Consider the following 12800-nt stretch of genomic DNA (forward strand, 5'->3'; position numbering starts at 1 on the left):
TTTGTTTATTTGTTACAAGGAAATACTGCAGCACAATATTTTGCTTTGCATTAATTTCAAATTTGATTAAAACCAACAAAATCCAGAGATCTGATAACCTCAAGTCACTGATATATACTTGATAGGAAAAGGTCATTCAAGGATTTTTTAAGAGCAGTACTGAATATAATCAAATGCAGTGTGGCTCTCTGGACTTTACTGGAATTCACGAATTTAGTAACACATAGTATTAACAAATACACATATATTTTTACCACAGTGGAAGCAACCTATAAATAAAGCAGGAAAGAAGTTAGTGTAATAAAACTGGTTTGTGGATTGTTTTCTTCTTGAAATCTTCTAGAGTAGTTCTTTTCCCTCTCTGTTAAAAAACATTCTAAAAAATAATTAAATTCTCTCGGAGGGTTTCCATTCATTACCTTGAGCTTTTTTATGTGTTTGCAGAGGAACATAAGTGCCTTTATACCAAAGCTGAACAGCTGAAATGAGGGTTACTTAATTTACTTGTCAAAGAATATAAAAAGAAAATATAATAAGAGGCTAACTAAAATAAATACCTTTTTGCCAAATTTATTTTCATTATGCTCATTTACAAAGAATAAACTGGCTAAAGATCATTGCACATGGTGACATTGTTTGTAGGGCAAAATTGTTTTGTAAGAATCACTGCGCCAAGAGTACCATTTTAAAATGAAAAGTAATACTTAAATCCTAGTGACTCAGCAGATTCTCTCATTTAAACAAAAAAAAATTGTTTAGTTGTGGATTAACCACTCATACATTAATTTCGTATGTCTCTTCAAAAGGAGTAAGTGAAGCTTGTGTGTACTAAATCTGGAAATGTGTTCATAAAAACTTATGGTAACTTTTTTGTTTGTGTTTATAAACCTTTGAATATTCTTTATGCCTGAAAGTTGTGTTACAGTGACTTTGCCACCTGGAATAATACAATACAGTAACTGCACACTTTTGTGTGCGTTTGCTGTCTGTCAGACTCATTCTGGAGTTCTGTGTTTGCAGAGGGCAGCACTCTTGTAATGATTTGCAAGGGCTACTGAAATCACTGAATGGCAAGTGGATGCAGAAGTTCTGAGATACCGAGTAATTGGTCTCCATCTGATAATGAGAATTGTGCCTTACAAAAAGAAGTACCTTAAACTCCCGTTGTAATGCTGTTTCCAGTTCAAAAGTGATATGCATGTGTGTCTCTCTCTAATCCTCCGAGCTTCTTTCTGTGTATGATTTAGGGTTACATTCCGAAAAGCAAATGGGAGATGGACACTTCTGAGGCAAAGCTAGGTGGGTATTTATTTTTTCCTGTTTCTTATAGTTGGTATCTAATGATGTTTGCAAGACTTGAATTTTTGTTTTTACTGTGCCTCCTTGCAAAGACAAATAAATGCGTTGATTTCATACATGTGTCTGAAACTGCAAAAGCATCTATACAGAACAGGAATTTATCTTCTGCCAGAGGCAGGAGACTTTACTACTTTCTAATCGTCACTGTTTTATATATTCATTAATTGTTGTTCCATCTGGTCCAGGAAAGTACTTTGTCTTCAAATTTGAAAAAAAAACAGTATTTATATTCTTCATCTTTCTGTGTTTATTATTTTTACATAAGCAAAGAGTCAACTCACATCGCACTGTACTCTTTTTCATGTTGCATCCCTTTTTTCCTAAGTGTCATCAGTAACTTCTTGCATTCTTGGAGACATGCCTCATAGACGAACTGTATTGAAGACGCTTCTCACTTTTCAAAATTGATGTCTGTGAGGACGAAGTAGTAGCATGCTTGGAAATTGGTTCTGAATTACTAGGTGTCAGTATATCTTTTCAACATCTTAGGCATTGAAAAGTTTAAAGTTCATTATGCTTTACAGTTCCAGGAGAGCAATAGAATTCTTCTTAGTAGTATGTAAAATGGACTTTCCAAGAGCACAAGGGCACAATTTTTGCTGTACTTTTTTGTTCTCATTAGAGTTGATATTCAGATTCTGTCAAAGTGAAAAGCAACTTACAGGCAGAAATGCATGCACCACAGCTGTGGTGAAAGAATTATTCATGGAAAGGGGTTTCTGGTCATTATGATCAGTTTTGTTGTGGGTTTTTTTTTTTTACTGAACAGTGTAAGTTCTAAATTAAGGTTTTGTCTAGGCAGTCTGCTCAGAACTGCTGTTTCTGTATCATCTCCATGAGAGGTCCATAGCTAAATGGGACACAGCATTTCTTAACATTTTGCGTTTCACTTCTTCATGTGTGGTACAGCCCTGTGCATCATAATTTTTCCAATAACCAAAATCACAACTGCACCAGTTAGGAGGTCTGGTTTGCATAAAGCAGCCTTTCACCTTTTGCTGTTAAGGGCTTAGCTACACCATCTCTTCTCCTGCTGTGCTCTCTTTAAGTCATAGAAATAGTTGTGGATTATATGGATGATGTGGCACCTGCAGTACAAGCAGAGGCACCTTGTACTCTATGATTTTAGCATACCAAACAGCTAGGCAGTTAGACAATTAAGCTAGGATTGGTCTGCATTTTTGTTATAAGCAATCATTTATTTAATAATGTAAAATTATTTCTGAAGTTCATGCTAAGAACTGTGTTCCGTTTCCTTCCATAATGAAAACTCCATCATGTAAAAAACATGATTTTTATATGGTCTCCACTTAAATGAAAAATGGGGAGCAAGCAGCAGAGTCATTTTTATGCTGAAGTAAGTTACTTGCAAGGCTGTTGAAATAATGCTTTAACAAACAAACTTCATTAACAAACTGGATGTTAGCATCGTGCAATACACAGATCCAGGTGCTGAGAAGGGCTTTCTATTAAATCAATAGTCACAATTTTACTTTTATAACTACCCTCTAGATTCAGTTTCATATATATGTAAGTCTATAGATTAAAAGTAAATTCTGACAGAACTTAAGTTTTAAAAAAGGCAGGCATTCCTATGTAAAAAATGCAGTTTATTTGGAAAATTACTCTGCCAGGACAGTCAACATTTAGCTTAAGGTGTACATTAGAAACACTTGCAGTCTGTAACTAAGAATTACTTTATTTAGTTCACAATAAGGCTTCATTGTAGATTATCAATTATAATTATTTCTGGAAAGGCATGTAAGCTGTGGTGTGCATTAGTTACTCCAAGACTGAGTTATTTCCTGGGAGTTGGCCTGCCCATTAAGTTTATTGCATTGGTCCCAGAGGGCACACATTTGCAGAATAATGTAAGTGCAGACTCCAAAAATTATGCTCTGAGTCTTGTTTTGCTTTTTTTTGTTTTCTTTCTGAGTAGATGTTGATAACAGGAGAGCACAGTAAGATCTTGCTAATTGTATTAAACCTCAGAAAATGTCTGAAAAGTTTGGGTTCTAACTGCAAACACTGACTTGTGACAATCGCCAAACATATGACCCAGAGCTCTTGCTTTAACACAGATTTACTTTATTCTTACATTCCTCTTGAGTATATATGTGATTTATCCTTTCCTTGTATGCTGTGCACAGCCACAGTTTCATTCTGAAAGTCTGTTCATGGGTCTTCTCAGTGCATAGGGCACAAAGGTTCTTATATTGAAATTTAAAGTAATGGACTCTAATTTTTAAAATTTGACTGTAGTGTTTAGTGCAATGCTCTGTTTCAAGGTGTGGCTTAGTGGCAAGTTCTGCAAACTTTCAGGAATGGAGAATGAGCTCTGGTGTACCTGAAACTTTGATACCATTGTAAAATTTGCTCTAGAATACAAATGGGATTCTGCATAAAACTTTGTGGCTTTTGTTATATAAGAAGGGCAAAATTTAACTGATTGATTTATTTAGGTTTTGAAGGAGCTAATTAAATTAGTTGCTTTCAGATGTTACTTTAATAATTCTAAAGGTGAGTTTTTAAGTTTTGTGGGTTTTCAGAAATGCTTCTCCTTTGTTGTTTTTAAACATGAAATGGTAAAATGATGTTCAATACTTTAATGCTAAATAATCATCAGCCATAAATAATCACAAGCACCAGTGTTACAAAATGACACCTTGTCTCATTTTCAGAAAAGAATATTCTGAAATAATCCTCTGTGGGAGGTTTTTGACATTTGTGCAGTGTCTGCTGCATGACACATGTACCTTGAACTGCAATAGTATGGATGGAAGCAGACCTCTCTGGAAAAGCAATCCAGCTTCAAACATGGAAGGACATAACTTTTTAAAATAAATCCTGTGTAGCAGTAACAAAAAGGGACAGAGGGCAACTGCATATTCAGAACAGCTTCTGAGCTCTCTGCTGGCATTTGGGCATTACGCATTTCTTGGCAATGTTTTCAGTTGTTTGGTGTGCAGCAGGGAGTGGGAGACATAGCTTACTTTCACGTCGGTATTGAGGTGAGCTTGCATCGTAGCTTCCTTCCAACAAGAATATGTCTGTCTACAGGTGCTTGCCAACAGAGAGCTCCTCCATTTTCACTTTTTCATGTTCCTAAATGCTCCTCAATGAGTTTGTTGATCTCCTTTTCAATGTTATTTTTTTCTGGGAAATGCTTAACGCCACAAATGATCTGCACTGATTGAATGTAGCTGGAGTAACAGAGGAATATTGTGTAAATAAATTTTGTCTTCTAGAGGGAGTGTCGCCTTTCTGTGGAGATTCAGCATCAAATTTAGCAGATTTAACTTAGAGCAAAAGAAGAACCTTAACTAAATAATGTAATAGATACAAATATTCTGAACATTTTTCTTAAATGGTGGCTATTTTAAGAAGCAGGGGGATTATAATGCTTTATTAGAAGAAGTTCTGTTCTGTTCCAGGGAAATGGGGCAGAGGTGGAGTCTTTAAAAGGTTTTGAGGTGTATGAGGGAGAAATAACCTAATTAGTTCATGGACTTTAAATTATACTAGCATGTCTACAGTACCATTGCCTCACATTATCTCCATTGTTACTCTTCTCTCTCCCATATTAAGTAAAAAAACTCATCTCTGAACTGAGTTTCGTTAAGTACATACCTTTGAATATCATCTTCTGCTATCCAGAAAATAATGCTGCCTTGTATTTGGTCTGTTTCTGAGGCCTTTTGTGGGTGAATTTAATTACAACAGGGACTTCTGAAATAGTATTTCTAACATCACTGGTAATGGCTTAATGAATGTAATTGCCAAGCTTAGTGTTCCTTCTACACATACTTGAATTTTTGGCTTATAAGTTGGTAGTTTACATCGACAGAAGTAACAGAATTTCCTTTGATTTGTAGAACCGGTTTTCCTTTTCATGCTTTGTTGTTCATAATCTTAGAATGAATGTTTCATCTCCTTTCCAAAGACAGTTTGCCACAAAATTTCAAGAAGGTGTTGTTTTCTTTTCTGAGAATAAGTGTCTAAAGTGGAACAAAATTTTAGAACCTAGGAACGGAATTGTTTCTCCTCATGTATCGGTTCAATAAGAAAAAGAAGAAAATGAGGACTGTTGGACAAATGTACTGTTCAAATATTCATGACTGACCTCTTACACCATGAAAGAAAAAAATTCTGAGATATTTTTCTCCCAGTCCTGGAAGACTTTTTAAGTGGTTTGCATTATGGGGAGAGAAAAAGAAAGGGGAGGATCAGGCTTTCCAAGGAGCGTTTTGTTTAGCAGAAACAGTATCTCCAAAACTTGTCTTTGGTGCATTAATTATATAATTGCCACTTGTTCCCTGAAACTGCATGTATGCCATGTTTGACACAGTATTGATCCCCAAATTCGGGAAAAATGCTACAGCTTTAGTATTGTGTTCAAATACAGAAAGATGGATCTGTGGTTCCTAGCTATTGTTGGCTATATTGTACCTGTAAGGGCAGACTTCATGTAGATCCGGAAGAGCAAACTTTTTCTCCCTCATATAGAAAACAACACTGGGTGTTATTGCCGCACAGTTAACATGAAAGACCAATAAAACTTGAAAACTGTGTTGAGTCTTCTTTAGTTTATTTCAACTCTCATCATTACACCTGTCAAGACAACCTGGATGTACAAATTCTACTGCTCGTTCTTTTGAAAACTTTTCCACTCTCGTCTTGTTTGTGTGAATAATAGAAAAAATAATCTCCCTTAACACTGAGGCTCTGTGTTTGTTCTCAGACAAGCTGGACGGTTTGCGGACTGGCACTAAAAGAAAACGTGACTGGGAGGCAATTGCCAGCAGAATAGAAGATTATCTGCAGCTTCCAGATGACTATGATACACGTGCTTCTGAACCGGGAAAGAAAAGGGTAATAAATTTTCAAATGACTTACTGTCTGTATATAACCCTGTAACGGTCTCTGTGAAAGAGAGCTTATATCAAGTCATTAATTGTCTGTGAATATGGGAATTTCATTGACTCCCTTTTCATTTTGCTGTTCCACTAGATTCTGTAAGAAATTATGCCTGCAAGCAGGGTCTTTCAGAGGTAAACATATTAGCTATAACAGAGCTAGGAATTGTAGATAATACAGATTAACTATGCATGACATGGTCTGAATACCAAGTGCTGCATTTTTAAATTCTGTTGTGAAAAAAGGGGGAAAATCATAGAGGGGGATGAAAGAAGTAATAGAGGTAATGCTTTTTTTTCTCTCTCTGCAAAATAGGAAGACCAGCTTTTGCCACTAGCAATAATTGAATTAATTGTCAGTGTTTGGGTATTGTTTTGCTCTGTAATGTCAAATAGAAAACTGATAGTACTTGATGTTTGAGAGAAATGGAGGTACTTAAGGCACTGGCAGCAGAGATGATGGTGGAAGAAAACTGACATTGCTTATCAATAGAAATGTCGGGGGAAATCCAGGTAGACTGAGGATAGGGAGGTGCTGGCGGAAAATTGATAAGGCTACATTCCCCAGTAACACACAGGCCTGAGTGAGACTAATCAGTATGCAGAGAAGGGCTCTTTCACTTAATGTTTTTTATTGTCCTGCAATGGTGTGTTTCAGCTGAGTTTCTGGCCTGGAGCCTTTCTTATTGCACCTCTCCCTCCCTCCTTCCTGTTGCTCTCCTTCCCATTGGTGTCTTGTTTTGGTAGTGTCACTGTGTATGTTAAACAGGATAAATTAAAGGGATCTGTGTTACCACAAAGAGGTGGAGTGCAGATAAGGAGATGTAAAGATGGGGAAATAACATATATATTAAAAAGTTACTTAGTGTAAAGAAATAGTGGAAAAATTTAAATAGAAATATATCACGGAAGATAGAGAAGAAAACTTCATTCCTGTCCTTCATTCATTTATTCATTGCTGACTTGCTCTTTACCACTGTCTTTCTGTAGTTTCATAGTCATCTTCTAGATGTTTCTGTTGTGCAATTGAAAGACAGATTTCCCAGAAAAATAAAATAGTAAATGAGTTTGGATAATTCTTCCTGCAGAAAGTGTTGCTTTGAACAGAGAAATAATTGTAATAGTTACACTTCAACTCTCAGAACTATAGCACTGAAATGGAAAAAGCTTATCATCTATACCTTTCGTCTACTCCACAGAACACCCAGTCTATTCAATTCAAAATAATTTCCCTCTTTACCTGTCAGAAAAAAAAGTAATACTTATCTGTTCTAAGGAAAATGAGTAGAAATTAGTATTTTTGTATTCTTACTTGCAGTTGAAAGCCTAGATTCATATCAGGATTTCTTGGAAGATTATTGTACTGATAGGATGTTCTCCATAGGTGCGATGGGCAGATCTAGAAGAAAAAAAAGATGCTGACAGGAAAAGGGCCATCGGTTTTGTTGTTGGACAAACCGACTGGGAGAAGATAACAGATGAAAGTGGTCACCTTGCCGAGAGAGCCCTCAACCGCACCAAGTATATATGAAAAAATGGTTAAGTGGATTTTTGTGCCTTTGAGGTAAATACTCATCTTCCATTGTTCCATCTGTGTTTATAGCCTTGATGTTTTTCGAGAGTTGAGGCTGCAGTTCACCCCTTTGTTAGAGTTCTCCCAGGCGAGGTTATTTGATTTGGAACTTTGTGTAGTAGGTGTCAGCTGTGCCTGTGTCGACATGCATCCTTCTGTACAGCACCTGACAATAAAGGGGGAAGGACTATCAGCTCTCAGATCTCCCAGCCTTATTACAGGAAGCTTGTGGCTCCATTTAGAGTAGTTTAGCTTTGTGCCTACTAGTCCTGTTGAGTTCAGATGTTGCTTATTATATCTTAATTCTAACCATGTTGATTGCTGGTTTACGTGACATAACAGACTTTTCCTTTCTTTACAGGCCATTTGCTCTGCGGAGAAGTGAACCAAGGTGTCATGAACATCTTGCATGGGTCATATCACTCCCACCTTCACAGTTTTTCTTTGTTACTTTAGTTTCAGCAATTTTCTTGAGATACTGGCAGATAACCAGTGCCCTCAAAAAACTCATTGAATCCCACTACTCCTAAGTGAGAGAGAAAGTTTACTTTTTAATATTTTTGGAGGGGAGGGAGGGGGAGGGTCAGTAGTTTTAGCTGCTCTTTGTGGGATAAAGTGGAAGGATTAGACAGATGTTACCTCCACTGTACCATCACAGAATGTTTATCACCTTTGCTCTGTGGATGTTCTCGTTTTATACTGTATGTACCTTGTAGCTTATTGTATTAGGAAGCAGAACAATAAATTTCACTATAAACTCAGTCTTCTTGGTGGACCATATGGTATGGTTTTTGTTTGACATTTTTAATGTGGTCTGTGTTCACATGTTAGTGCTCAGAACCATCCTTACCTGGAAGGCATACTGTGCTCATATTCTGGAATGTGTCCTGTCTTCTAGGTTTTTCACCTGCTCTTCTTCTCATAGACAGATCCATTAAGACCCCAGGTCTTGCTAGCCTTTAGGATTCATGTTCCTGGAAAGCAGGAATATCATTATGTTTGGATCCTAGTTTCTCAGTTATGTCAAATTTTCATTACTACGTGAGTATGAATTCTGTTGGGTGGTTCTGTAATGTTCAAGGGAGCAGTGTATGAAAAACTTGTCTTTAGTGCTCAATATGCAAACAGGTACTACAGAGTTTTCTGAGGGGCAGCATAGAAAATTTGTTTTGGTCTTATTATACCTTTTAGTTAACACTGATCCTTATCAGGGTGTTTAATTCCATTCATAAGTCTACTGAGTCATAGAGATACATCCTTAAAAGAAGTGACAAAGACCAGAAGTTATATCCTTCTTTTCCTTTGATAAATGTGTTAAGCTTGATTAAAAAAAAGATGAATTAATAAAAGTCCACACTATTAAAAGTGGTGCAGATTCTTCATAGATGCTGGGATATCACTTCTGCAGAGCATCAAGTTTGCTGATGGAAACTTTCTTTTGTCCTCACAGGTTTCAAAGTAAATGCTTTGCATTATTGATGTTTTAACCAGGAAAGAGGTTTAAATTTGAAAAAATTTCTGTTTTAATGGTGAATTGAATTTTTCTCTTTATCTTTCTGAGCAAAGAAAATGAAGTCCTGAATTTTCCTTCTCTGTTGAGTGCTTACATTGTGCTTTTCCTCTAGGTTGTTAAATCAGTTTGTTCTGGTGTGGTGGTAGTTCAGGTTGTTAAAGAAGAGCATGGTTGTAATAGATGGGTTTGTTCGCCATTCTAATGTTTTGGTTTATTGGCTGCTTCTCAGCCTTCTCTGTGGTGCATGATTAAAAGTTCTTCAGTAAACAAGGGGAATAGCTGATCTTGAATTATGCCCTGAATATGTTTAATACAAGAAAATTGAGCTCCCTGAATGCAGCATTTTTAAAACAGAAGGTATTAAATGCACGTTTTCTGCATACACTTACTTTACATAGCATATATGCTTCTAAAATGTTGCTCAGTAAACACTCTTTGAATTGTGATGGAGAATTGTTGACAAAGGGAAACTAATAATTAACAAGAAATGAGTACTGTGTATTGCTGTGGAAATCAGGTGAGCTTCACTTTGGAGAAGTTACTCTCAGGTATGTGTAAAATGGATTTCAGTCTATACTCAGTTTTTCATAACAAAGCTGGAGTTCTCATGGCACATCATGAGTTGATGCTGCTTCTTGACTCTTAAAAACTGATAGTGATTTTGTCTGTATTTTTGGTAATACAACTGTACAGATCCTTTTCTAATATTTTTCTTTCCAGACTAAAGAGCACTTCTGGAGCATTCAAATGCATGGTGTCTGTCGGAAGTTATAATATTGTTTACTGGTTTTACAAATTTTGAAATTGTTTTAGCAGATAATACTGAGAGGTTATGTCATGCTGTTTATTCTGTGCTGCATGTAGAACTAAAGAAAAATGAGCAGAGAATATACATAAAATTATACTTTACTCTGATGAGAACTGACAGAAAATATATCAGTCTTGAAGTTTAAAGCAAAGTTCAGTTATGAAAATATGCCATTGTAGACTGTTGTCAAACTGTTTGACCTGAAAAGGCTGAAGGGCTTGGGTTTTGTTGTTTTCCTGAACTTCAGTCATTTTCCCCTTCTTTAGTACAGAAATATCAATATATGCATAATCTTTGCCATTTGTTTCAGTTGGTTTGAATGCTTAGCAGATCAGTCTTCAACTTCTTGATGGGAAGTGGCTCTGAAAGAAAATAACTTATGCCAGAACTACAACCTATAGCAGATTCTACATACTCCAGCCATTAAGTGACTGAAGAAATCAAGCAAAAAGGAAAAATTCATCATTGCTGCTGGCAGAACTGAGAATAGCTAGCTAGTCCCTTACTTGGCTCCTAACCAGAGGTTGGTGATTAATGATTTTGCTTTAATCTCGGAAGTCCTTATGTACAGAATACATTGTCTTGATCCTGATTTAGCTCTTGCTCTTATGCTCACTGAAATTGTCAGTAGAACCTTTCACAGCACTGAGCAGAATGAATTCCAGCTTTCATTGATAACTAAATAGGAAGATATGCATCTAGCACTCTCATGTAATGATCCATCTTTGACCATGCATGCATTTGTGCTAACTCTAAGTTGAGCTGTTTCTGTGTATCACATTGAAAAATTCAGCTCTGAAAAAAACATCAGCTGCTGCAGAATGGAGTTGCTACTTTCTCAGCAAAGTTGACTGTTAAAACAGTATTTTCTGTGAATTATAGTTTCTTATGACACTTCAGTTCTTTTCAAGCCCGTTTGCTTTTTTAATATTGAAGCTACCTGTCTCATGAGAGAAGTACATGTGGTTTTTGCAAGGGAATGTGCAACATGCTGTGCTATGTCATCTTAAGTCACCTTGTGTTTTACTGTAGGATTGCACATTAGGTGTGATGGTATGACTATGGTAAGAAAGAGTGAAATAATAGCTGAGAGTATTAGGTCAGTACTAGAAATTTGTTTTTCTGTTTCCTCAAATGTTTACATCAACAAAGATAAATAACTTACCTTGCATTACTAGTTCCCAGTCTTTCAAAGGGAAGAATTTGTATTGGTACAAGTTAGTTTTACTTTTCACACATCAAGTTGGGTTTGGCATTTTTTGGACTTTGCTTCAGTCATCTTTGTTAACCCTGTCCAGTAGTTTTTCCTTGCCTGTCTCTCGATACAAAGAATACATCACTGCTCTTTTCATAAGGCATTATTTGTTTAAATTATTTTCAGAAGCCTTTTAATCTCTGAGCAACTGTTTAGGTAACCATGGGGATACTGAGAGGATTTCAGTAGAATCTTTTCTGAAAGGATTGAATTGGAAAAGTAGAGTTCTGACATTACACTGAAACATGTATTAACCTATCCCCAAAAAGTGCACATCTAAGGCAGTTGAATAATTTAAAATTATCATAGAACTGTAAGTTGCAAGTCCTGTTAGAAAGTTTGATTCCTGCAGAGGAATAGTCTGTAGGTAGTGTGCTTTCACGTGAGAGAGAAGGACATGACCTCACCAGCCAAAATCACTTTTTCCCAATCTGAGATTTCAACATCATCAGAACACTTTGAGAATCCTTTTGAAAGGAATAAAGTAATTCTGCCTGTGGGACACCTTGCTGCCATCTAAACAAATTTATTATGACCAGAAGAAAAAATACTTTGTTCATTTATATAAATGCTGCTGTCATGGTGAATCATTTTTTGTGCCCTTAGGAGGCAATTTCCCTTAGCAGGCTGTGCCATCTCATGTAGCTACCACCCACACAATACTGGACAGACTTTGGGATTTGAAGAAATACGGTTGATCTGGCTTTGGAAGCAAGATGTGCTTTTTTGCTATGAAGTTCGTGCTGTCTCTGACAGCATGCAGCTAGGTAGCTGTGAGCTGACTAAAATGAAGGCCTGGAACTCTCCTGAGAGTATTGTAATTCAGCATTCAAGGACTGGAAAGGAGAAGCAGTACTGCATTTTCTTTGCTTCTGGAATGTTCGCATGGCATGCATCCTCAGGAAGCAAAATAATGATGGATACATGGTTCCTTTCTGTTATGCCTTGCCTCACTGTTTAATGTTTCCCAGAGTATTTCTGGAAAATGAGTTCTAAATTCTGATCTTGGGTTCACCGACAATTTGTGATCAAACTGCAACAGGACAACTTGCATACTGTAAGGTAAAATATTTGAGGAACAGAGGTGGCCATCTCAGTTGAGATCTGCACACTTGGAGCATCAGCTATTCTTACGCTGTGGTTATACTTAGTTTTCTTGTCATAGTAGAAATGAGAAGACAAAGAACAAAAGTTTCATAGTATTTAAAATATGAATGGCATATTTCTGGTTTTGAGCCTCTAGGGCAATCATCTTTATTCTCTTGTAAAACTTAAATCAAAATTGTTTTCTCTTCTGCTCATCTATTTCTACATGCGGGAGTCAGAATCCTCCAACGAACTAAAGGACTGTTTACTGCAAGGAACACTTACAATTT

At 36.5% G+C, this 12800-nt stretch overlaps 1 protein-coding gene and 1 long non-coding RNA gene across 5 annotated transcripts in view; one reads left to right on the forward strand and one right to left on the reverse strand.

Annotated features, from left to right (window-relative positions):
• Window positions 1–8609, forward strand: part of YLPM1 (YLP motif containing 1) — a 35850-nt gene extending 27241 nt beyond the window's left edge. For 3 of the 4 annotated variants that reach the window (XM_059849986.1, XM_059849988.1, XM_059849989.1), the window contains exons 18-21: window positions 1248–1299; window positions 6101–6231; window positions 7660–7839; window positions 8210–8609. In XM_059849986.1, coding sequence (XP_059705969.1) covers window positions 1248–1299; window positions 6101–6231; window positions 7660–7806 — 330 coding nt within the window. In that variant the 3' untranslated portion in view covers window positions 7807–7839; window positions 8210–8609. Of the gene's footprint in view, window positions 1–1247; window positions 1300–6100; window positions 6232–7659; window positions 7840–8209 lie in introns of those variants that run through there. The other variant, XM_059849990.1, reaches the window with a different exon arrangement.
• Window positions 7682–9324, reverse strand: LOC132329190 (uncharacterized). Its single transcript, XR_009486982.1, has 2 exons — window positions 8699–9324; window positions 7682–8014 (listed from the first exon to the last, which is right to left on the reverse strand). It is a non-coding gene; the product is annotated as an uncharacterized LOC132329190 (long non-coding RNA).
• Between the last annotated feature and the right edge of the window lie 3476 nt (window positions 9325–12800).

The sequence above is a fragment of the Haemorhous mexicanus genome, chromosome 6, assembly GCF_027477595.1.
Source record: "Haemorhous mexicanus isolate bHaeMex1 chromosome 6, bHaeMex1.pri, whole genome shotgun sequence".
Lineage (NCBI taxonomy): Eukaryota > Metazoa > Chordata > Aves > Passeriformes > Fringillidae > Haemorhous > Haemorhous mexicanus.